The sequence below is a fragment of the Cydia fagiglandana genome, chromosome 1 (genome assembly GCF_963556715.1).
Source record: "Cydia fagiglandana chromosome 1, ilCydFagi1.1, whole genome shotgun sequence".
NCBI classification, from domain to species: Eukaryota; Metazoa; Arthropoda; class Insecta; order Lepidoptera; family Tortricidae; genus Cydia; species Cydia fagiglandana.
This window is the reverse complement of record NC_085932.1, coordinates 9,726,043-9,751,449: the sequence shown is the minus strand read 5'-3', so window position 1 is coordinate 9,751,449 and position 25,407 is coordinate 9,726,043. Positions and strand designations below refer to the sequence as shown.

At 37.5% G+C, this 25,407-nt stretch overlaps 1 protein-coding gene across 2 annotated transcripts in view; it reads left to right on the top strand.

Annotated features, from left to right (window-relative positions):
* The window catches only part of LOC134663868 (polypeptide N-acetylgalactosaminyltransferase 2), a 96,479-nt gene that overhangs the window by 42,817 nt on the left and 28,255 nt on the right, over window positions 1-25,407 (top strand). For both annotated transcript variants that reach the window (XM_063520402.1, XM_063520394.1), the window contains exons 2-4: window positions 15,608-15,834; window positions 23,767-23,865; window positions 24,164-24,231. In XM_063520402.1, the coding sequence (XP_063376472.1) occupies window positions 15,608-15,834; window positions 23,767-23,865; window positions 24,164-24,231 (394 nt within the window). The remainder of the gene's footprint in view (window positions 1-15,607; window positions 15,835-23,766; window positions 23,866-24,163; window positions 24,232-25,407) is intronic.

Here is a 25,407-nt window from a genome sequence, read left to right as displayed (position 1 = left end):
AAGCCGGGCGCCTTCGGCGCCCTTATACTAAAAGAGTCGGGAGTAGACCGACGTACGTGCCACGCTGAACGCCTACCAAAGCCGGGCGCCTTCGGCGCCCTCATACTCAAAGCGTCGGGCGTAATCCGACGTACGTGGCTCGCTGTACGCGTTCCAAAGCCGGGCGCCTTCGGCGCCCTCATACTCAAAGAGGCGGTCGTAGCCCGACGTACGTGGCGCGCTGTACGCGTCCCATAGCCGGGCGCCTTCGGCGCCCTCATACCCAAAGCGTCGGGCGTAGCCCGACGTACGTGGCGCGCTGTTCGCTTTCCAAAGCCGGGCGCCTTCGGCGCCCTCATACTAAAAGAGTCGGGAGTAGACCGACGTACGTGCCACGCTGAACGCCTACCAAAGCCGGGCGCCTTCGGCGCCCTCATACTCAAAGCGTCGGGCGTAATCCGACGTACGTGGCTCGCTGTACGCGTTCCAAAGCCGGGCGCCTTCGGCGCCCTCATATACTAAAAGAGTCGGGTATAGACCGACGTACGGTACGTGCCACGCTGTACGCAGTGTACGCCTACCAAAGCCGCTTACTGACACAGACTAAATTCCACGCGGGCGGAGCCGCGGGCACAGCTAGTTAGAAATAAACTGATAGATGCTAAATCACGTAGTGTTATGATTACAAAACATATAAGTGATTCAGCAGCAGATTTACTACTTATTTATAATGTAAGGGTATTGCCTGATTAAATAGTCAAATCTACTAGAGTCAGACCAAGAATAGTCTGCAGCGGATTTGATAGCCCACGCAGTGAAAGTGTTATTTTAAACGTCAAACTTCTATGCAATTATGACGTATAAATGACACTTGCACTGCGTGGGCTATCAAATCCGCTGCAGACTTTTTTTGGTCTCCGACTCTCCTTTATCGAACTGTCAAAATAATAGTGCACTATAGAATTTATATGAAACACAGACTTGTGACGTAATTATTGTCTAAATATAAAACATTAAATTAGCTTACAAATAATAATACAAACTATCTCTAAACTAAATAAACTTAAAATAAAAAGCCTATAAATAAAAAACGTCCCCCAAGTCACTGCCGATGGGCAGTGTGCCCAGAAGGCTGGCCGCATTGCCACGTTGTATGGCAATACTTATGCGTTGAGCAAAATACTGGCCAGCCCTCTGGTCTCCTGCGGCATCTATAAGGCGCTCCGCTAAGGCCCTGTATATACGGCGCGCGCTTGGCCCCCAAGGCCCCAGCGTTTCGACCCCAAACGCCTCAAAAATATAACTACTGCCAAGGGTGGCATATTTGCGGCGTTTGAGGTCTTCTGCCATGGACGCGGCATGACCAGCATATCTGCTGGTGCCCGGAAGGTGGGACGGCGCGAGGGTGTCAACACATGTGGCATCCCAGACTAGAGGCCGTCCCATCTTCCAAGGCACCAACGTCATACCGTCGGGCCTCTTGCCATCGTCCCTAGCCAAACCGACGGGCTCGAGTATGGCCGGGACTTTGACGCTGACAAAGGCCCTTCGGATGACGTCGTTGATGCTGGCGTGTCTGGGTATGCGTCCGGCGCTTCTGCCGCAGGAAAGTCCATGATGTCCAAATTTGTCCACCATGGCACCACAACGGCAGTGATGGGGGACGTTTGTTACAGTCCCTATGCGCAAACAAGTCGCCAGTCTGAAGGTGGTGCTGTCCAATAGGGTCCCTATGGATGGAGAGGGTAGGGCTTGTAGCCACAGACCCGACTCCCACTCCGCAGTGGCAAGGAGACGAGCTCGCTCCGCCGTACTAGTTGACGTATCAACGAGATTATTCCGTACTAGACGGCAGAGCGGCTCGTCCCATTGCCTCTGCGAGCAAGGATTGGCAGGCGGGTCCGTGTTGCTGCAGGTTAGTGACCAAACATTCTTGGCCTCGGTGCAATGTGCTGCCTCTATGGCCCCGAGAGAGCGAGATAAAATGCCTCCAATTAGGTTTTGAGCACTATGCACCGAGGACAAGAAGGCAGGCAGCGACACACTGGAAATTTTGCGGATACCCAGGCCACCGTGCCGAATAGGCAGAGAGGCCTGGGTCCAGGACCTTTCTTCAAAACGTATGTTGAGAACAGATGAGAGAGTATCCTGAATTAAGGAGTCAAGTTTTAAAAGTAGGGTGGGATGCTTCCAAAGGTGACTACAGCGGAGAACATATGTAAATTTGGGTACGAAAAGGCAATATCGAATGATGGAAAAGGCGGTATGCATATTAATTTTTAGTAGGCGTTCCGAAATAGAATTGAAATTTTGGATTTTGGCATTGACATATTCGTCGAAAGATTGATCTAAAATAGGGCAGCCAAGAAGGTGAAGCTGATTGTCACTGATAATTTTGATACCGGGGGCTATCATAGCAAAGCTGTCCTCTATAATTTTGCAATCGGAGGAAGGGTTCAAAATAAAGAGTTCGCATTTCGAAAAGTTCAGAGTAAGGCCGATAGATTTTAACTCTGATGTTAGTTTTTTTAGATCGTCTAAAACAGTATCGGCTTCACCTCCAAGGGTTCCGTCGTCCAGGTACCAGATATTTAATTTAGAATTTAGATTTTTTATGATAGAATGGATGGCGAGACTGAAAATGGCTGGGCCTAAAGGATCACCCTGCTGACAACCAACGGAGGAGGCCAAAAGGTTTGATTTATATAAAAGTCTAAATTGTATAATTTGTTACTACAATGTCTTGTTCAAAATGAGATGTTGGCCAGGCCGTTAGTAAAGCCTTATACGGAATGTGCAGGGTCGCGTATAGAGCTTAGACCTCTAGAGAGCCGGTACGCTATTACGAGTGTTGTCCTTGCTCTTATTTAATGGAAGGCTCGTGTATACCTACGGCATGAGTTTGTTTTATATATGAAAGGGGATCACCCAGGATATCCCATACATATAACATTATGATTCGCTCATATTAATGAAAAATGTTCAAGTTTAGAAACTGCATCTCCAATTGCAATTTTAGATCCAGATTGATAACTGAAATGGCTTAATATCATAGCTGGTGAAAAAGTTAGTCGAAATAATTGGCTTATCATAATTATGAACTTAAAAACAAAACGAACGATAGAGCGTTACGCAATTAGCCCTCAAGGCAGTATTTTAGCCGGTAAACGAAACTCACCGAGAGACATATTCGCTGACGCATTTTACAACATACTACACGAACGGAAGTAATGCATTAAAACGAGATCGAACGGTTTAAGTCTTTTATAGCGTTAGCTTTCTCTCCAATACTGGTCTTAGTCACATTGTAGGAAGGCAGAAAGTACCTATTTCTAGAAAGCTCACTTAACTACAAGTTTGTTACTTGTAATTAGAAAATGGGAAGGAAACATGTCGGACAGGTAGATGATTTTCACACAGGACTAAGTTGGCACATAAATTATCCACCTTATTACTTCTTAATAAAGGTACCTATTATATAAATTCAGATTGAATCGTGTGGAGCAAAGCAATAAAATAAATGTTATGTTGTCAATATACCACACAATAATGGACATATCTTCCGTGCCCGGGGCATTCTCAATAAATCCAACAGCCCAGTTAAAACGGAAAGGCAACAATTACTTTTGCATTTTAATTACAGTTTCGTACGTTGAGATGATAGCCACGTCAAATTAAGCCGAATTTGGGCAAGCTGCGGAAATAATTCGTGTAGTTTTGAAAATTGGTACAGGCATACCTTGTGGTGTCTAGATAAACATACTAAAAGTCCTCGAGGGTAGGGGGTGTGCTGGGGGTGTAGAGGGGGGTTGAAGGTACCTTTTTTCATATTTTTGCTCATATCTCGAAAATGTGTACGAATTGCATTATAATTACTTCGAACAAAAGTTTTAACATAAAATTTACTACAAATTTGGTTATGTTTATTTTTACTCTGCGATCAATACTTTAGGAGCTACAGGCTGTTAAAGTTAAATAAGAGATAAAAAATAGACGGTTTAAAAAAACGTCGTATTTTCATAATTGTTCATCATAAATAAAAATTTTAATTGAGAATAAGCAAGCTAAATTACCTGCTGATAAAATATAAAAAAGCCGGCCAAGAGCATGTCGGGTCATGCTCAGTGTAGGGTTCCGTAGTTACCCGTCTGTCAAAATAGACTATTTGCAAAAACTCAAAAACTGCTTAATCGATTAGGTTCGCTATATTTTTCTCTGAAAGTCTTTACTAAGTTTTACTTTCACGATTTTTTTCATATTTTTTGGACCCATGGTTCAAATGTTAGGGGAACTAAAGTGGAAAACACAACTTTTTTTCTTTCAGATCGATTATTTCCGAAAATATTAAGCAGATCAAAAAATGGTTCTGAAAGACCCGTATTCTTTTTAAAAGACCCATCCAACGACACCCCACACTATAGGGTGGAAGCGAAAAAAAATTTCATCCCCTTTTTAATGTACGGCAGCCACCCTAAAAAAATATTTTTTCTAATTTATATTTTACAACTTTGTCAGCGTAACTGATTTATATATTCGTGTCAAACTTAAACATGAAAACTAGTAAAAAAAAATTTTATGGTGGTTGCCCTACATTAAAGTGGGGATGAATTTTTTTTTCGCTTCCACCCTATAGTGTGGGGTGTCGTTGGATAGGTCATTTAAAACGAATAAGGGTCTTCAAGAACCATTTTTTGATCAACTTAATAGTTTCGGAAATAATCGATCTGAAAGAAAAAAAGTTGTGATTTACCCCTTAGTTCCCCTAACTTTTGAACCATGGGTCCAAAAAATATGAAAAAAATCGTGAAAACATAACTTAGTAAATACTTTCAAGGAAAAATATAGCGAACCTAATCGGTACAGCTGTTTTTGCGTTATGGCAAATAGTCTATTTTGACAGACGGGTAACTACGGAACCCTACACTGAGCATGGCCCGACATGCATATGGCCTATTTTTTTATATTTTATCAGCAGGTTGCTTAGCTTGCTTACTCTAAGCTAATTTTTTTATTTGTGATGAACAATTCCAAAAAAACGACGTTTTCTTAAACCGTCTATTTTTTATTACTTATTTAACTTTAACAGCCTGTAGCCCCTAAAGTATTGATCGCAGAGTAAAAATAAACATAACCAAATTTGTAGTAAATTTTATGTTAAAACTTTTGTCTTAAGTAATTATAATGCTATTCGTACAGATATTCGAAATATGAGCAAAAATATGAAAAAAAGTACCTTCAACCCCCCTCTACACCCCCAGCACACCCCCTACCCTCGAGGACTTTTAGTATGTTTATCTGGACACCACAAGGTATACCTGTACCAATTTTCAAAACTACACGAATTATTTCCGCAGATTTTTCTAATTTGCTCAGGCTATGATTACATTTACCTAATGGATATGGTCTGAACATTAAAAAAAAATCGTTAAAGATCGCCACTTTAAAATGTACCTACTAAGTACATTTTGAACACATGAAATTAGATAACTAGGACGATACTCGAACGGAGCTCGTTTGTTTATGCCGCAGTAGAAGTATAAACAGTTAAATGACATTACCGAAATTACGTAACTAGTGTTGATTAACTATTATATTTCTGGAAATTTTATATGTAAAAATGTCAAAACTTATTTTGTATAACATAGTGTATCTTCGGATTATAATGCATTATGGCTTAATTTTTCTTTCTAGTCACTGGTTTTTATCAGACACATTTAAATTCGAACTAAATAGCTAGAAATATAATACTGCTCCAGTCCGTAAATTACTGTAAACCGCACTTAGAAATCGGTCTTTCTCTGAACTTAATTAATTCAGGTTTCAGATTTAAGATATTTTTCGTAATTTCGGTTATTAGCATAGATAAGGCCTGATTCGAATTCAATCTGCCAAATTGAAAACCCTATTAATGGTACTGAAGCTAGCTGAATCAAGATTTGTTTTTCCATAATTTATTGAAAATTTGTTTAAAAATTGTTATTTATAAGTAAATTCATCATTTCCCATTTCTTCCCGCTCCTGTCGTTAGTTTTGTTGTATGCCCTCCATCATACATCCGACAGTGTTTTTTGACAGTTTCTTAGTTTGAGTCCTATCAAGAACAATGTTTATTTTGAAATATTATATTGCATATAGTTTTTGTTGTTTTAACGAACTAATTCCTTGGACACTCCACTCCATACCGTTCAATAGGTCAATACTGTGGGACTTTGTTGAATCAAGTTTTTTGGTCCGATTTCGAGGGTACTGGCTTAAGCATGCTGATTGCCTCATAAACATCGTGGATCATCTGCAAATATTATCAAAGTAATATTGGAAATCCGCATTATTAAACTAAAGCTGCGAACCGTTTCTTTTAGTGATGTTGGTGTCGATTTCTCTGTCGAAAAGTAACCAATGCCCGGTAACTGACACCACATCGACGAAATTCCTGATACGCCAGATATTTGAAGATATGTCTAGATCCTCATTGTTTCATGGATATTGCAATGAAATTACCTTTCAGTATTGGTATAATATTAGGTAACAGGTTATGTTGGAAATTAGTTATGTGCAAGTTTCTTCCATACTTATCAAGTTTTTGACAGCAATTTGGCGCCTAATTAAAAAGACGGCGGCGTTTATTTGATTTTTTTGATCATCTTAGAATTGATAAAAAAAAAAATTTTTTGGTATAATAATTTTGTGATTCTGATAATTATAATGTCGTAGTGTATATATAAAGTAAGCTAGAAAATATCCAAGAAAAATCACTCTGAATTTGTCAAATTTGTTTCGAATCAGGCCTTACTTAACTTGTTACAGATGCCTATATTATATTACCCATGTAGTATGCTATTTTCGTAAACGATTAGATAATGTATCTAAGTCAATAAACTTCTTATAATACTTGTATTGTGCCTAAGTGCATCATATTATAAATTTGAGACAACCATAGCAGAACCGTAAGCGCGGCGCAGTAGCCCTAAACGGCGCAAATTGGACACATTTTCACGGTCGGTGAAATAACCCAGAAAATTACCGAGCGTTTGAAGAAAGCAAACATCATTATAAGAATCACCAACGGCATTGTAACCTGTAATCCTACGAAAATGTACCCGGCTGGTTACATAATACTTAGGGATGTATAAAATAAAGAAAAAAATTATTTCTTCTCCTACATACCCTAAAATTACAACTTCTAGCTCAGATTGCTAACGGTAGAGCTGTTGGTTCAATAATATCTGTATTCTTACACTTAGGATAAACCACTAACAAACTAGTTGTTTAATTAAATTTCATTCAGATAATTATAATACGAAAGTTACACCTGAGCATTAAATTTGGCAAGTAACACTGTCCATTAGATCACAGTAAACCTTAGTTATGATATTAAAGTTATTCATTATAAATGTGACAAAAGCAAAAGGTTACCGATCTATGACAATAATAAAATTGGACTTCAAGTAAACTATGAGCGTACTAAGGGCTACCTAAGGGCCAACACATACCTGCGGCCACAGACGATGTTAATTCCTCCAAGCTAACTCCTCTGCATTCCGCCAGACGAACGAGACAGACGATCTAAAATATAACAAATATCATGAGATTTAGCTTGTGCACAACTGCTGACAGACACCTAAACACTGAACCGAATCGTAATACTTACAGAAAAGTCTGCAGCGGTCAAGAATAGCATTTGGGTCGGAACTTGTGACAATGGCCATGAAAGGCGTCCCGATCTTGAGAAGACCCGTCTCTTACATCAGCTTGCCACGCTCATGGGCACACACCTCTCTCCTCAGCAACATTTGCCTCGATCTATTAAACCCCAGTATCCAATAATATATATCAATATGTTTCTCTGGAACTATATACAGCGACAATGGATTTCCACGCTGAGTTTTATATTAATATATTCTAATTTTTGTAACAAACAATATTATGTTCTGACACTCATCAATGCCGTCTTTTCTTCTTATTCTATTTTCCTTCCATTTCAAATTTAGTGCTCTTTACAATACGAACAGCACGTTGCCAGTCATATCGTGCTACCCTTTAAACATGTAGGTTTAATTAACTAACGACACAATATCAAGAAAAAAACTGGTCAAGTGCGAGTCGGACTCGCGTTTCAAGGGTTCCGTACATCACACAATTTTCAAAAAAAATTTTTGTAGGTGTAACGTGACGTGAGTGAAACGCCTTGAAAAACCCGAATGAGTCAATCAAGTTTTCAACACATGTAACATGAAGTTTTCTGACGTGGTGGCTTATATCTCTGCAAATATGCAAGTAGCTTCTAGATAGGAAATTAAATGCCGAACAATAGTACAAGTGTCTAAATGCGAAGTCTGAAGACCCAGCTCCGCGTAGGGCTGAAACTCGGAGCGTCCAATGGGTCGCGCTTCCTACAACTTCCGCAAGTGTTTTAAAAGCGAAGGCCGAAGAGAGATAATACCTACAGGGTGGCCAAAAAATAAGTACATTCCCGTAACCAGGGAGGTATTGGGATTATACCTACCTACTGAGCAACATTTACTATGGGACCCGAAATCGCTAAAAGAAATGTATCCTCCCATAGAAAACGGACCAGTCAAAACGTATGAGACAGCCAAATTTTTCTTTGCGATTTCGGGGTTGCACGTCGGCAACGGAAATACACTTAGTTTATTTTTTGGCCACCATGTATAGTGCTTTTTAAAACACGTGACAATACCTAGTAACCTAATCAATCAGTACTACAAGTAACATTGCGGCTGTGTGCCAGATACAGCTTAGTCGCATTTTTTATCTTAAGTCCGACTCACGCTTGAAGCTAAAGGCACGTCTCTTCGGGACGCTTCGGGTCTTCGGCCTTATGCGGATTTCGGCCTAGGGCCTTCGCAATAGCTGTCTAGAACTCTAATACATCACGTTCCACTTAAACCATTGCGGCTGTGTCCCTAAAAAACCTAAACCGCATTTTTGTTCTTAAATCCGACTCACGCTTGACTCTAGATTTCTAATAGGTTTTCCTGTCATCTTTAGGAAAAGGACAATTTTGTGTATTTTTTTCAGAGTTTTAGACTTAGTAGTTTCGGAGATAGAGGGGGGGGAATGGTCATTTTTTGTCTATTTTCTTGAATAACTTCTAGAATTTTAATCGTAAATTTATAAAAAAAAAATATTTGAGATTCTCACAATGAGCTCTTTCGTTTGATATGTAACACGACATAGTTTGCAAAACTTTGATTTTTAATTTTATGGTTTACCCCCCAAAAGTAGCCCCTATGTTTAAAATTAATTTGTTGACGTTACATATCCGTCTTTGGGTCACGGACTTACATAAGTGTACCAAATTTCAACTAAATTGGTTCAGTAGTTTCGGAGCAAATTGGCTGTGACAGACGGACGGACAGACAGACGCACGAGTGATCCTATAAGGGTTCCGTTTTTTCCTTTTGAGGTACGGAACCCTAAAAAGGTGAAATACAAATATTTATAATTGTACCTAAACTATAATTAAATTAAATCCTGTTCAATATTTCTAAAAAGAAATTAACACTAACAGAAATAATCAAAACCAACGAAGTTCCACCTAAACCACTAGCTGGCGCTATGTGACAGCATGCAATAAGATTTTCTCAGTTAAGGTTAACGAACGCCTAAATAAACAAGCGCTTAAAATGTTCATTACGGAAATAATCCTTTTGGACAGCCATTCTTAAAGTGTGCTCCGCAGATCCCTAGGGTCTCCTTCGTAAAACCTCGATTGAACTTCTCGAGATAATAAGGGAAATAAGGGAAAAAAGGTCTTCTTTGGGCATATCTGGTCCACAGCGACGAACGAACATTTTTAATTTGGGGCTCCGTCAAATATATTTCGCTCTTCAAAATGGTTCCGTCACCAAAAAGTTTGAGAACCGCTGCTTTAGAAGAATAAAAGAGGGTAGAATTTTTTATACAAGTGAAAATACTAAGATGCTAGTAGGTATCAAACAAACACACAACATTACCTATCGTCAACCAGTTAAATAAAACATCGTACAGGATAGTCATCAATTCGCTCTCGGACCCATCCTTTCTTTATGCTTTTAGCCCACTCTCCGAATATCAACAATATAGAGTTACCTCATAATATTACGTAGTAACTTTATTTTTATTATTTCACGATAAACTTACGATTTATTCGCTTAAAATTTAGACTATCTATTTTAACTTAATTTCCAACTTGCACAATGTGTTTACATGTGTTACGATATCTATGACACAGTTCTATCTGGTGATTTATACCATTTCATTTACATATGGAATAATTCTAGTAAGTATATTGCAATGTGTCAAGGTCACACAGTCACATCGGATAAAATACTTAAGAACATTCAAATTGCAGATGATCATTGGCCATTCAAGCTCAAAGGAGACAGTAAAATGTTAGATTCCATAATTTAATCGAGCCAATTACAAAGAATAACGGTGCGATTCGGGAAATGAATTAGAGATTAACTAGATACGATATAGTAAAGATATGTGACGTCCCACGGATAAAGGTACCTTATGGCGGTTGGCGCTTACGCTATTACTAACGCCGCTCCAATATTATTGCGGCGCTATGCGACGTAAGCACCGGCTGCCATAAGGTACCTTTTTCCGTAGAACGTCACATATCTTCACTATTTCATATCTAGTGAACCTCTAATTCATTTCCCGAATCGCGGCGCCAGCCGCCATAAGGTACCTTTTGCAGTGGAACGTCACATATCTTTGCTATTTCATATCTAGTGAGTCTCTAATTAATTTCCCGAATCGAGCCGTAAGCCTTTAAGATTTCATCCACTGGGCATGAGAACTGAAATTGCATTTGAACTTAAAAAATCTTATATTGATTTGATATTGGTTGCAGTGATTCTCGCTATTAGCGCCTATATATAACTACTTATAACTATGATAGAGTTGTACCTACTGTGAGTATTGTCAAATTTATATCAAATAAAGAGAACATTTTTACAGTTGAAATGCCACTCCTGTTGATCAAAACGTCTGGCGCTGTAGTTTTCGTTATGGCTACTTAGGCGCGGTAATAGAGCGAGACACTGTGCTTTGGACTTGAAATGCAAAGGGTAGGTAACTAACCTTGACACTTACTTGGTAGTTGGGCCCAGAAATCACACATGCGAAAGTTTTTATTTGACGCAATTTTATCAATCAAAATCAAAATATTTATTGTTAGTCAATTGGTCATGAGTTACAGAGATGTTATTATAATGTACAACGGTCTTCATGTCCTGCCTCAGAGACGCGTACATGTACAATATGGGAACTTAATTATAAATGAGATGATTGTTTTATATTATTCTGTTAAAAAATCCTGTAAAAACATTTCTTCACAAGCCAGTGAAAAAGTTTCCTTTAACATATTTTTGCAAACGTTCCACTTCCTTGAAATTTAGGCGATTACTATTTATATTTTTTTACCAATTTACTATTATGAAAAGGTCTCTAGAAGGCTCTTATCAAATATCAACTGGCAGGTTTGTTTACAATAATCCAGTTATTGTCAGAACCACTATTAACCGTTACGTTTCCATACCGTTGATGAGTTTAAAGAATTCAACATCGTCCAAAGCATAAAGCTTTATGCTTTAAGTAGCTACTTAATTATGTAGAAGAACGGAGTGGTCCATAAATTCAGGGAAGGTACCTTCTGCTGAGCTCACGCGTTAAACGTGAAATGAATAAGATAGTAAGCGCAAAATTTTTGATTATGGGAGGTCGGTTTTGTCTTCATCTCGCTTAGATTTATAGGACATAATGAGAGAGTGGAAGTGCGGTATTCAAAATTAGTTGGCTAGAGTATGCAGATCAGAGTATCAGACAGGCGTATAGATAATTAACAAATTAGCGTTATAGGACTTATAGGGCTTGGGTGAAATTACTCGTAGTTACCGTAAACGGGGTTATTAGATCCGCGCGCGATTTATCATAAATTTTTGAGGAATGAAGGGAATAGAGAGAGGAGGAGAGGGATTTTAGAACGCGAGCTTAAGAATATTGTGATGTGTTCGCCAACCGCCGAAGTCTAATATTGCACTACCAGCAGAGCCATAAGGTTGCCCGATAAATCTAACGTATTCATTCTATTTCAACTCAAGGCTTCTGACCATTCCATTAGCCCTAATCACACCTAAACTTTCTTAACGGTACGTCTGAAATATACATCCCTAAAATTTGATAACAATTGGGTAGGTAAAGTTTTTTGAAGATAGGCAAATTATATTTTTTCCCGATAGTATTCATTATAGCGATCACGGAAATGCAGCTCTTTTATTTTTATATCATTTTATTGATTAAATATAATTTTTTAAATGATCGATATGACGTTTGTGAGGTGAAATGGCAGATTCCAGTAATTAATTCCTTGGCGCGTAGTAAATGGGACGGGATAGAAAAAAAAACGATGTCAACTGTCAGTGTCACTTAGCTCTCATTCCCGAAAAATAACGGACAAGCCTCATGTTACCTTGCGAATTGCTATTAATGTTATCATTGAGATTTTCGGCGACCTCAGCACGACCCACGGACTTCTGATTCCCCACGACATCTGCGCGTATTTGGACAAAGATTGAATTTACTTTCGATAACTTGGCACTGCATAAATTATTGGACAACGTTTTCTTCCCCACCCCTACACGACGGCCCCTACGCTGACCCTTGGACAGAGTTTTGCAAGAAAAATAAGCGAGTTCATACGAGATTGCGAGCAGATTCTACAAATTTGAAATTATTATCATAACAGTGATAGGCACAATGCCGTTGAATTAGAGGAGCAATGGCCGTACAGGAGTACGTATCCGTGAAATACATAGGTACATAAAACTTTCTTCACTTGTGTTTTGATTTTTATTATTAAATTGCCATGAGCTGTTAAGTTCGTAAACAAGAAATCGGTCTAATTTTTTCTAACAATTTCAACCATCTGTTAGTTTTGTGTGGTTATCCTCATTTTATGAATGTTGTTCTTATTTTCAGGTGGATGTAAACATTCATTGGCGGTATTATACTGATGGCTAATTAGAACCATTGAGCCATGACATACTTCCTTGCAGTGTTATTCGGCTAAGCCTCTCCGAGCATCCTGTGAATCTGAAGGATATAATTATTTCCATAAAAAAGAGCAATCGAATTAGGACCAAGATATCCCGAGAATCTAAAGACATTTTATAAAAAATGCAATAAAATGAAAATGGGAGACTCTCTTATTTTAACAATGTTACAAGATCATGACAATGTTATGGTCTATACTTATTAAAATTTTAAAACCAACATGTCTTTATCTTTGACTTGAAAATGTACAAATGATTTGGGTTAAGTTTTATGAAATGCAACTTATGCTAAAAATCTATTATTATTATATGTCAAATTATCGTGAACTCGATGTTGCTTAAGGCGTATCCAGATTAGTCAATTTTTCGCCAATCTGATTAAATTGCCCGATCGAATCGGGACGTATGGACGCAAACGCCAATTTAGCTCGCCGAATTCAACCGCCGATAATGACCAATAAAATGAGGTGCGGACACAAGAACACCAATTTGTGAGGCTAGTATTTTCGTTATGGGGCATTTTTTCAACTTAAATGGGTCTAATATCACCATAAATCTAAAATTGGAGATTGACGCCAATTTCATTTCTGATCAGATCGACCGATTTGATCAGTCCCGTCTGGATACCGCTTTAGCACCGCGAAAGGGCGCTGCGCGGTGCGCGCGGATTGACGCATGCGCGTACCGTATGCTTTGTATCTATGGTAATATAATTTTAAAAAATATGCAAATAAAAGGCGGCAAAGTTTATTCGTTGTGCAATACTCAATAAGTTACCGCTTGTTATTTTAATACTCGTAATAAACAAAATGAGTTCAAGTGACGAAAACGACCTGGAATAGACGGCATGCACCGCCTCATTTGAAAGCAGAAGCAAACTTAATAATGAATAACTAGCTTCCTGCTAAGTCCTGGGACAAATACAACAGGACTTACGACATGCTCATGCTGTGGAAGGACACAAGAAGGACAGCCAAAACGCAAGAAACACCTACTCTGAATGTGGTTTTTAGCGTATTTCTGTGACCAAGTGAAAACTAAAAAGCCATCTACATTTAATATAAACTAAGAATATGCGTTGTTTTTTTAATTGTATTCGCGTCACTTTACCCCTATTAAATACGCTTTACTAAATTGAATTTGTTTTATTTCCTCACATAATTTGAGAATAGTGCTTACTATGTATACCTCAATGGAAGCGTAAATGTAGTATTTTTGCGAGTTGATACACTTGCTACTTGTGTATAGTGGCAAATGTATTAAACCCGCAATCAACACTAATCAATATGTAAACAGGCCCCAACGTGAAGCACATTTACCCTACAGACATACTTATCCATATTGACCATATTTGAACCGCTCAACTCTCTTCAAGGGCACGCCACACAGCGTGATTCTATATACTGTTGTAATGTTAATGCTTAAGGATAATAATTTGTGGATTTTAAAATAAAACGAAACGAAATTTACTGGATTTATATTATATTATTTTGGATTTATTTTATTTTTATTTTATTTTATTTTGTAAGGAGTACCAACAGCTGCAAAAACATTATATAGATTTAGGTAACAATACAAAGCCAATTACAGGTACTCACAGATAGAAGAATTTATATTATAAGTTTTCTAAAGTACAGTCGCCATCAGATATATTGGTGCAGCTAGGGTGCTCATAAATATCTGAACACGCCTCTATTATCAGGGCGTGCGTGTTCAGATATTGTGAACACCTTGCCGAGCCCATATATAATAGCCAATAACGACCTAGTTATAAGACTATTACAATCTTAATCATTATGTATGTATAATACAACAATCACGTTTATATAGTCCTCACAAACGTATAAGTTACCATTTTGGCCAATATATCTTCAAAGCTTGGCACCGAATCGCTGTTAAAGACTTTGGTGTGCTCAAATACGCTGAATTTGGAAAGTAACGTATCTGTACTTCCTACAAGACGGTACGACGCACTTTGAGTTCATCTCTGTAATATTATATTTCCATTCGAACGTTTCCGGGATCGTCTCCATCTATTGTGTTGATACTGAGATCCAAAATGACTCGTGTAGCAGTCCAAGAGTCGTGGTGGAGGCGTTAATGAAAATGTTCTCCAAGAAGCAGTGCCAAGTAGTCGAAAGCAATCGTTATCATTATCAAAATATCCGTGTTGATCGTGCTAGGGACGTTAAAAATACTTATTCTAGAAATCACACCGACATCCAATTACAAGAAAACACAAATGTTTCGTCCGACCATTATTTTCCAATTATTTGCAAGTTATTTTCCAAGAATGACACTGACAGTTGACATCGATTTTTTTTCTATCTCATCCCATTTACTACGCGCCAAGGAATTAATTACTGGAATCTGCCATTTCACCTCACAAACGTCATATCGATCATTTAAAAAATTATATTTAATCAATAAAATGATATAAAAATAAAAGAGCTGCATTTCCGTGATCGCTATAATGAATACTATCGGGAAAAAATATAATTTGCCTATCTTCAAAAAACTTTACCTACCCAATAGCGTTGCTTATCTCAATTTCCTTGTTACAGGAAGAAAACATAGCCCTACGGCTAATAAAACAAACGAACATCGAAGAAACAGAGAGCAGTCCATCAGCTGACGAGCCGTACACCAGCACAGGGCGGTACTTCGACGAGGGGGGGTATGTGGCAGGGGGCTCCAAAGACTCCGACCCGTACGTGCGGAACCGCTTCAACCAGGCCGCCTCCGATGCCCTGCCCAGCAATAGAGCCGTGCCTGATACTCGAAATGCTATGTAAGTATGAATTTGGTAAGCTAACCGTTAGTATCCGGCCGAAGTTTCGATTTGGGCAGTTTTCGGCATAAAAATCATTTTATGGCCGAAAGGTCGATCGGTTTTGGCCAAAAAACTGCCGAACCTTTTGGCACGCCGAAACTTACAACATTGTAAGTCGAAGAATCGAAAGGTCTAATTTGTATGGTTTTACACCGACCCCTATACAAAAAGCTATTCTCTATTCTATTAACACGCACATTTTATTATTAATAAGGTATACCCAAAGCAGGGCGCTTACATGCGTCGCGAAAGGAATCATAAGTAGAGGTGGAAACGACAGTACCTACATGGTTAGCTGTAGCTTTATATCGATAATGTCCAAACTTACTTTTAGATAGTAATTAGTCGGTACTTACTAGAACTTAATATATGTAATTTCCTGCAATAGGTAATATATTGCACGAGAAAGTGCGCAAAACTATGATAAATGTCACGTTTTATGGCTATGTCAAATCATGCGAGATATTTTTGCACGCGTCGTCGTGTAAAATACTATTGCAAATTATTGGGCCTACCCATTTTTGCTCGTATACTTACGTATTACGTATTACCACTACCCATATGGAAAGCTTTGGCTAGGAATCAAGTTTTGCACAGTGGTTTCACACAGCGACTGCAAAACATAAGGACCATGCCTCGGCTCAATTTCCGTTCATGGCAAAATGCCATGCAATTTAAAAATTATTTCTTTGTTTGTTGGTATTTTCAGCCGTGAAATTCGAAATACTCAAATTGAGATGTGAACAGATTAATTGGATCACAAAACTCGACAGATTTTTGAGAAACAAAACTTTTCTCCTCTTCCTTAAATTGAAGGACATTTGAACTTGTGATTTTGGTTTGTGAACTTACTCATATTAGGTAGGTAGGTATCTACGTAAATGTGATTCAAGAAAGTGACGGAAGGCGACATCATATTGGTATCTTTAGCACACAGCACAAAAAACTCCAGCACTTAATCATTATCTTATCGGTAAATAATTACTTATGCTATGTTTTAACTACCGTGACTTTCTAATTCAATTTATTAAACGAACCTACTAAATTAATTTCTCAATTCGTATTATTAGGCGATGATTATTTTTACTAGCATATTACATATTAAAATTCATGTAGTCTGTTCACAGCAAACGCTAGAATATACTTATTATCTATCGATAGGGCGACCTCAAGCTTCCCGGTTCAAGATGTCTCATAGCACGCCCTTAAGATTGCGGGCTTGACTGCGACCGCAGATTGCAAGGCCCTTTTCTCAATGCTCGCCAACTTCTTCGCCATAAACAGTCCAACAAGCCTGATCTCTATTTGCGTATAGTTGCTGAGAATTTACAGGTCAAGTTACGGCAGGGATAAATAGAGACAGGTTAGTGAATATTTAGTGGTAGGCATGCGACCTCTAACCGCCTCGGGCTCGCCCCGCCGTTTCTATTATCTACGCATTTATGTTCATTACCTGCGGTTAACTGTTGTATATGATACTAAAATATGATATTAGTACATGAAATTAAGAAACCAGCGATTTTAAATAAAGTTGATTGTTTGGCTTATTATGAGTTAATTAGTAGCTAATAATAATAACCTAGCTAACTGCTTAATTCAAGGCGAATCACAGGAAATAATTTGTTTAATTTTTATTACAAGTAACACGGGTTTAAGGACGTGTCGTATATGGATGTTCCTGTCGAATTCCGATTCCATTTCCTAGGCTGTCATGAGTACGAAAGAAGTAGACAAAATACCTTACCAAAAATGGGTGTTATTCAACCGTTGACTAAGATTTTAGTAAAACTAAATATGTACCTATAGGTATGAGGGGATACAACTTTCTTATATTACATATAAGGCTTTACAACTTTAATTCCTACATTAGGCGTGTTACTTAATGTTAGTGTTAGGTTAGATTACATGACGTATGACCTCTCTTTATCCTATCCATAATCCATAAAATACTTAAGTCACATATTACAAGGTTAAGTTATGTCATACTTTTTTCGGAAATTGTTCCAAATATCCACGTAGGCTTCAATTAGTATATTGTGTATATTTTTGATACGTATCTACCTACTATTCTATTTAGAACTAAATGCGTGAAACTCTCACTATGTCACGTATTGTAAACAAAGCCTGGATCTTCCTACGCACGTAATACGTCAAATATATCGTATTGATTGTCAGGAATATTATGTCGGATGGGATAGAAACCGGGAACTCTGGACAATAGGATATAATGTATATGATGTATTAATTTTGCAATACGTAGTTTGGAACGAGTTTATTCTGCACATAATATGTAGTTATTCATCAAACCCTTGACATACCTACATTAATAGATACACAATTACACACCTACACAAACCACATTAATTGTTTGTGTAATTAATAGAAATGACCTCCTAGCCAAGTCTATAGTGTTGCTTACGAAGAAGGAGGGTCCCGGGTTAAAATCCTGGTAAGGGCGTGTTTGTGTATTCAATATTAATCACGAATATTTGTCCCTAAGTTACGGATGTTATCGTATTATCTAAGTAAGTATATAATATATATCGTTGCCTATTGTCCATAGAACAAGCTTTGCTTAGTTTAGGGCTAGGTCGATTGGGCCTTGACAGGTATATTAACAAAAAGTGTTGAATTGAATGCAATGTTGTTCTCCCAATAAGACAAGGCGTCGCTACACTGCTGGTTTTCTGGTGGTTATCAAACTTTAGCACCATTTCTTTATAACAACACTAAAAATAAAATGAAATATATGTTCACAATTATTTACATATGCTAGAATTATTTTATCACGTTTATAACACGAATTAGCAAATAGCAATTTCCATCCATATTTTATGAAAATGTATGTATGTGTGTCACTTTATTGCACATAAACAGGTTTACATAAAACAGACAAAACAAACAATATTCGTAGAAAGGTTTAATTACTCTGAGATGTATTTATTTCTTTAATATTTACATAACGCTTAAAATCAACTCGTGCTTTACAAAATGTTACACGGATAGACGCTGCTACGATGAAGACGTAATCATAATAATGCTGTACATAAATTGAGCAAACCATTATTGTCGGGTTTTAGAAGTTCGTCCAAGTCTTAGTTAAGGGGCCCACTGATTACCAGTCCGCCTGCAGTCTCTGGCCTTATCGGGCGACCTGCCGTCCTAGACCAATAACGTCCACAAACATAAGCGATTATTGCCGGCCGGCAATGGTCTGCTGCCACCTCTGCGACTACAGACGAGTCGTCATTTTCCCACCGTACGGCCGCCTGCCGGCAATAGTCTGATATAATTTTGACAGATCCCTACAAATTGACAGTTCGCCGGACGATGTTAGCCTGTCAGTTAACCGCAGCAGACCACACATTAACAGTTCTATTTCAGATTTTGGACTGACGGCTATTCGGACTACGGCTCGTCGATTCCGGTCAGCGTCGACAGATATCTGCCGGACAGTCCGTGGCCTGCAGGCCAATTTACACACACATTATCAGATAGCCGGCCGGTGGCCTGTTGGCCGTCATCTGTTGTCAGTCGAGAGCCTTCAGTTTCGTGTTTTTCAACTAGTTTAATTTTTTCCTCAAAATGGACTGTCGACGTCAAAGATAATGTTTACACTTTTGGACCTTATTCCTTTGTAATAAGGCAAAAAATGTAAACCTATATTTTACTACTACAGTGAAACCTGGTTAATTGGTTACTTGGATAAATGGAAAACCTCAATAGTTGCAACCAAAGCTCTGGTTCTGGTCCTTTGGAACCAAAGGTACTCTATAATTGAAATTATGAAACTTTTTTAGTTATTTTATTAGTTACATGAAATTTGATTTTGATGTTTTTCTTATGTTTGCCTCCGTAATTAAACAGATTGCATAAAGTAGTTACCTACTCTATAATTGTAACAGTTCCATTGTTTGGTCCTATTTATTATTTCTACTAGTAAAATAGGATGTTCTTAAATATTTATTTATTTCATTATTTTATACTTTATTGCACAAAACAAGTTAAAGGTACAAAAGGTGGACTTAATGTTTTAAGTTATTCTTTACCAGTGAATTACTGGCCCAACCAGAAACTATTTTACTAGCTTTTATTACCTAACTGACTTTCAAATCTGAGAAGGACGAAGGTTATCAATAGGGAATATTACGCGAAACTCTGCGTAGGGGGCGCCAGACCGTTACAGAAACGAAATACTACCAGAAAAAGGTGACGAAGTGGATTACTATATCTGGTGATGTACGTAATTTTTTTGTTTGATTTCTTGTAAATTATAAAAATCTATTACAAGGTATCAAACAAAAAAATCACTCGTAAACCGCCCAAGTGGACCTAATATTATGTAGAAAAGGTTTTAAAGAGTAGAATGAATAAAACAAAAACATAACAGTAAAGTATTTTCATTTCTTTCAATTTGGTATACAAAGATAGCACCTAAATAAGAGCCGGTGTAAGTAAAAGTAGGTTGAATCCACCGCTTGCAGCTTCTAACTCCATATCCTTTTTTTGTAATAATAGTCACATAGTAGCAGAATTGCAGGTAGGTAATATCGCCACGCCACGCTCTGTAACGCCGAACACAGTTTGCTCCAGATATTCTTTTAACTTAAAACGGAATGAATTAATGTTGTCATATAGTAACAGCACCAGTCATGGGACATTTAAGAGGGAATTTGGAGTATTTGTGATATTTCCCTAATACATGTGAATGGTCTACCGCTTAGCGTTTGAAAGATGAAAGTCCTACCCGTCTTTCATGTTTCAGGCGTGTTGTATCAAAGATACTGCAATGAGTTTCCACATACTTAACAAATTAAAACTATGCTATTTTTCTCCAGTCATGGACACCAAAGCTCCAGTAATGGGCCCCCCAGTAATGGACACTACTCTATCAGTATAAAATATTGAAATAGGTCATCAGATCTGGTCCATGTTATCATAATATTGCATTATCATCCGATTTGCATATTTAATTACGAATACAAAATTTCAACTCAATCGGAAAACGGGAAAGTGGCTCAAACTCGGCTACCAAGATTTGACCCACACTAAAAAACGATATTAATTTATCCGAAGTCCGAGCATACCTCCTGGTTGACATATTTCGTAACTACATTTTACTTCTGTATTGTTTAAACATGAAATGATGGCATGGCAAGCATCATTATGTAAATTTCCCATTATAGGAGGTATGCAGTTTTACAGCTCCTATAATGGGATTGGGCCAAATACCACTATTTTTTTACATCTGTGGACTCACAACATAGTATGTTGTATACCTTATCTCATGGTAAATGCAATTAACAAAACACATTTTAGTTTTCATCAAGTATTAATTAATTAAAATTTAATAAATTAACTCACCTCTCTTAGCGAAGTTGTTAAGAATTCGTAGTGGTATTTTTTTTTCAGTGACACGACAACTTTTGGGTTGACGCCAATTTCTTAAAAAACAACCAAATTTAATAAAAATTCAAACTGAAACAGCTCTAGGACTCTTATTTATGATAATATACAGGCAGTGTTTATAAACTACTTTTAGACACTTATTTTACAGGATTTGTGGTTTTTTGTCCCATTACTGGTTCCACGCCCATCATAGGGTACACTACTATAATTCGGATCCAACTTGTAGCTGAAGAATTTCAGGCATAGATCTTATCTCTTGTCTAAGCAGGTACTTCGGTTAGGTTAGGTGAGGTATCTCCATACTTGCGCTAGTGTTCCTACCACGTGTCTTTATAGCGTACTTTATAGAATCAAATCGCACAATTTTTGCAGAATGTCAGTCATGAAAAAAATCAGAATTGTGATATTATGTTTTCGATTTTCTTATAAAGGTATTTTTTATAGCTAGTCTTTTCATTGCTAGCTGCCGTGAACGCCAACGATGGTATACCTCCCGGCGTTATCTTGAGAACTATTAAAATTTTAACCAGTGTTTTAGGTAATATTGGGAGGCTAATTTCCCTATTTGAATCTTTGAATGCTTGCTCCTTTTTTTCTCGGTTACACTTCCAGCGATCAATAATCATGTCTGTATTTTCGAATATATAAGCCACGCAAATACAATATGTCACATTTAAAATTAATAGAGAAAAAATAAGGTTTATGTTATAATTCTCTTTACGACATTTATTTTTGACTGACAGTAAACAACAGTTGCGAGGTAACAACATGATAAATAAAGAAAAGTCTTGACAAACTAGATACATGCAACCTTCGCATTGTTGTATTCAGGCCTTAAAATTGTATAAATTTTATACTGACATCTGGTGACGTAGTTTGCACATTCGGAATAATTTTATTTCAATTTGACAGAAGCCCTACCGTATTTAAGATTAATAAGGTCTACTGGCCGTAAATTGTGTATGAAATTACAAGCAAATATCAGCCTCAAAGAATTAAGTATTGGATGCGTGATGTTCGAAGAAAAAAAGTCGTATGCTTATATTGATTATTAGGGACTATGAACTCTTAAGTATTAGGAATAAAATAGAATTTACTAATGCTGTAACGTGTGTCGATCGCCGGCCGGCTACCTCATGATGTGTGTTTGACTGGACTCGAGGCCACGGACTGTCCGGCGGATATCTGTCGGCGCTGACTGGAATCGTCAGGCGGCCACACACGATCAGTTCGTGTAAGTCGTCAGGCCGAAAACTGACAGAAAACTGTTAGTGTGTGGCCTTTTGCGGTCAACTGACAGGCTGATATCGTCCGGCGGACTGGTAATCAGTGGGCCCCTAGCGAGAATAGTACAAACATGGTTCAAACATTAATTTTCACACAAAACTCACAGCCGCACAAAGCTTAACGGACTTAAGTAGGTAGGTACTTAGTTAAGTGCCTGGACTTACTTTGTTTAAGACAAAAGAGTTTCATACAAAGTTTAGCACGAGCAGTTCACCTGCTGTGAAACATCTAAATATGTATTTGGTTTCTTGTCTTAATACGAGTGCCGCTGCTTGACTGCAGTTTACCAATACGGTTCTTACTTAACGTTTCTTTGGAGGTTTCGGGGGTTTGGAGTTCTATATGGTAATGTTTTACGCGTTTCGTCAAAAGTACCTACTATAGGTATATTTGCATTTTTTACAATTATTCAGTTTTTTACCCGTTAACTTTTATTGGTTATTGAAAGTTACCTACTTACATAATTATTTCTTTAGCTTTTTCATTTTGTACTACATAAGCATAAGATATAAGAACACAAGGTCCTATATCAAAGTTCAGAAGCGTTATGACCCGAAAATGGTAATGAGGAACCTATAAATGTAGCAATATGGTTAAACTGGTTAAAATGTTTCGTTATGTTGCAGTGAACCAATAACGATTTACATAGAATTAATTTAATTGAAGATTGTATACGTATTTTATTGGCACGACTTCGTTCGTTCGACAGCGGACACTTTAAATGTTTTACGTAGGTACCTACTTTGCTTGTAATTAAAAAGCCATGAACGGTCACGTATGGGTATGTATGTACAGAATTTTCAACTGTTTCATAGTCATCGGAATTACTTCTAGGTTTATTTAGACTCATTTGCCACCAGAACTATAAGCTGCGCTATGTTGAACAACATAAGGATGACATATACCTTCGTAATTTAGTTAGATAGGCCAAACTGTGCAAAAAGTAGCTTTGGTAGAAAAGCAGCTTAAAGATCCACAACGACTCAAGATTAGTACCTATAATAAAAATAACGCGACAATTAAACGTTTGTATAATCAAAACAAAACAATCCTCTTTTGTTTTTGCTTGTATACCAACGACGCAACGATATTTAAACAATTAATTCATCAGACCATCATGTTGTGGAATAAAATAACGAAATATGAGTCTGGTAGACATTTTTATTTTTACTATACACATACATTTTGTAACAGGTGCCGGCTAAAGAAATACGATGAAGATCTCCCTCAGACCAGCGTCATCATCACCTTCCACAATGAAGCTCGGTCGACGCTTCTGCGTACCATCGTCAGGTAAGTGCTTAATAAGCGTTATTTATTTCTAAGTTATATTAATGATGCCAAAGTCGTCGAATAATCTCAGAGAGTAGATAGACCGTCGTGTGGGCGACGCTTGCTTGTATAACTGATAGCTGCTAAGGCGCAGAGGTTTGTAATAAATCTCTTTGATAAAATATTGTAAGTAATATATTGTCTGATACATAAAATATTACTACATATAAACCTTGTAAATATACAACTTCAGTATATATACTAGGTAGTATGTATCTATTTAAGAAAAAACCGTAATTCTATTTATTTTTTCTCGCAGTGTCCTAAACAGAAGTCCGGAACATCTCATCAAAGAAATAATTCTTGTCGATGACTTCAGTGATAATCGTAAGTATTCTAAGTATCTACCTGTAACAAATAAAGTCCATTTTAACCAAGCCAATTAAAAATTGGTAATTGCCAGGGAATCCTGTCTATCGAGTCCATGTTGCAACTGCAATAACTTTAAGTCGCAATTACCTACTAATGTATGAAACCGCTTTCGATACCATGGTGTAAAACGTTTTCATTATACGACCACAAGTCCATTTTCTTAAATCGAGGCGATCACTGCTTCTATTTTTTAAATAGGTTAGCTAGAGGGCTCTTATTCCTCAAATTTACCCAGCATAAGCTAGTCGAGTTCAGGTGATCCAGAACAATAGCGCCCTCCGTTTACTCGCATGTAGTACAGGTCTCGATGTCACGCTAAACTGGTTTTCCTAAAACTCGACTCGTTAATGTCCACACAACCAATAAAAATACGGCGAGCAGCTGTCTGCTATCACACATGTATGACAATCCATGGCGATTGCGATTGCCCAAACCCCGCACTATCTATGATCTAGACACATTCCTCGACCTATTTGGAACAATGCAAAATATGCCTTTGTTAGGTGGGTACGAGTAGGTGTGAAGTTTTTTGCGTTAGCCTTTTATGTGATCGTGTGGTTTTATTGTTGTTTATAGATGGAAAATCCGTTAAACTTTAGCCTCAAGTTGGGAAAACCGCAGTATTGCTTTATTAATAGAAAATTAATTCTGTCATTTTATAAGTATCGATCTTTGCAAGTTTTGCAACTGTATTTGAAGAATATTAAATATATCCCTAACAATACATTGATCCACCATCCACCTCGTTTTACGATGGTTTAAAATTTAATTTAACATCAACTAATAATTGTTAATATAATTACATTACCGTCACATTCCTATCATTCGCTAAATTGGCCACCACCTGCTGTTTATACCAATGTCTTAATACCTATATTAAAATTATTACCTGCATCAATGAGTAATAAATAAATATCTACTATAACCTAAATTAAATATTCATAGTTCGTGATTACCTACCACAGCTTTTTTGATAATTTGTTTATAATATTTTTGTTGGTGTTATTATAATAAATTAACTTACATACCTACGTTAATTTTGAAGCACCTTAATACCTATTATCCTCCTAGTTAGGTATAATTAGCAAAAAATGACAGCATGAATTTCCGTATTTCATCTTCATGTTTTTT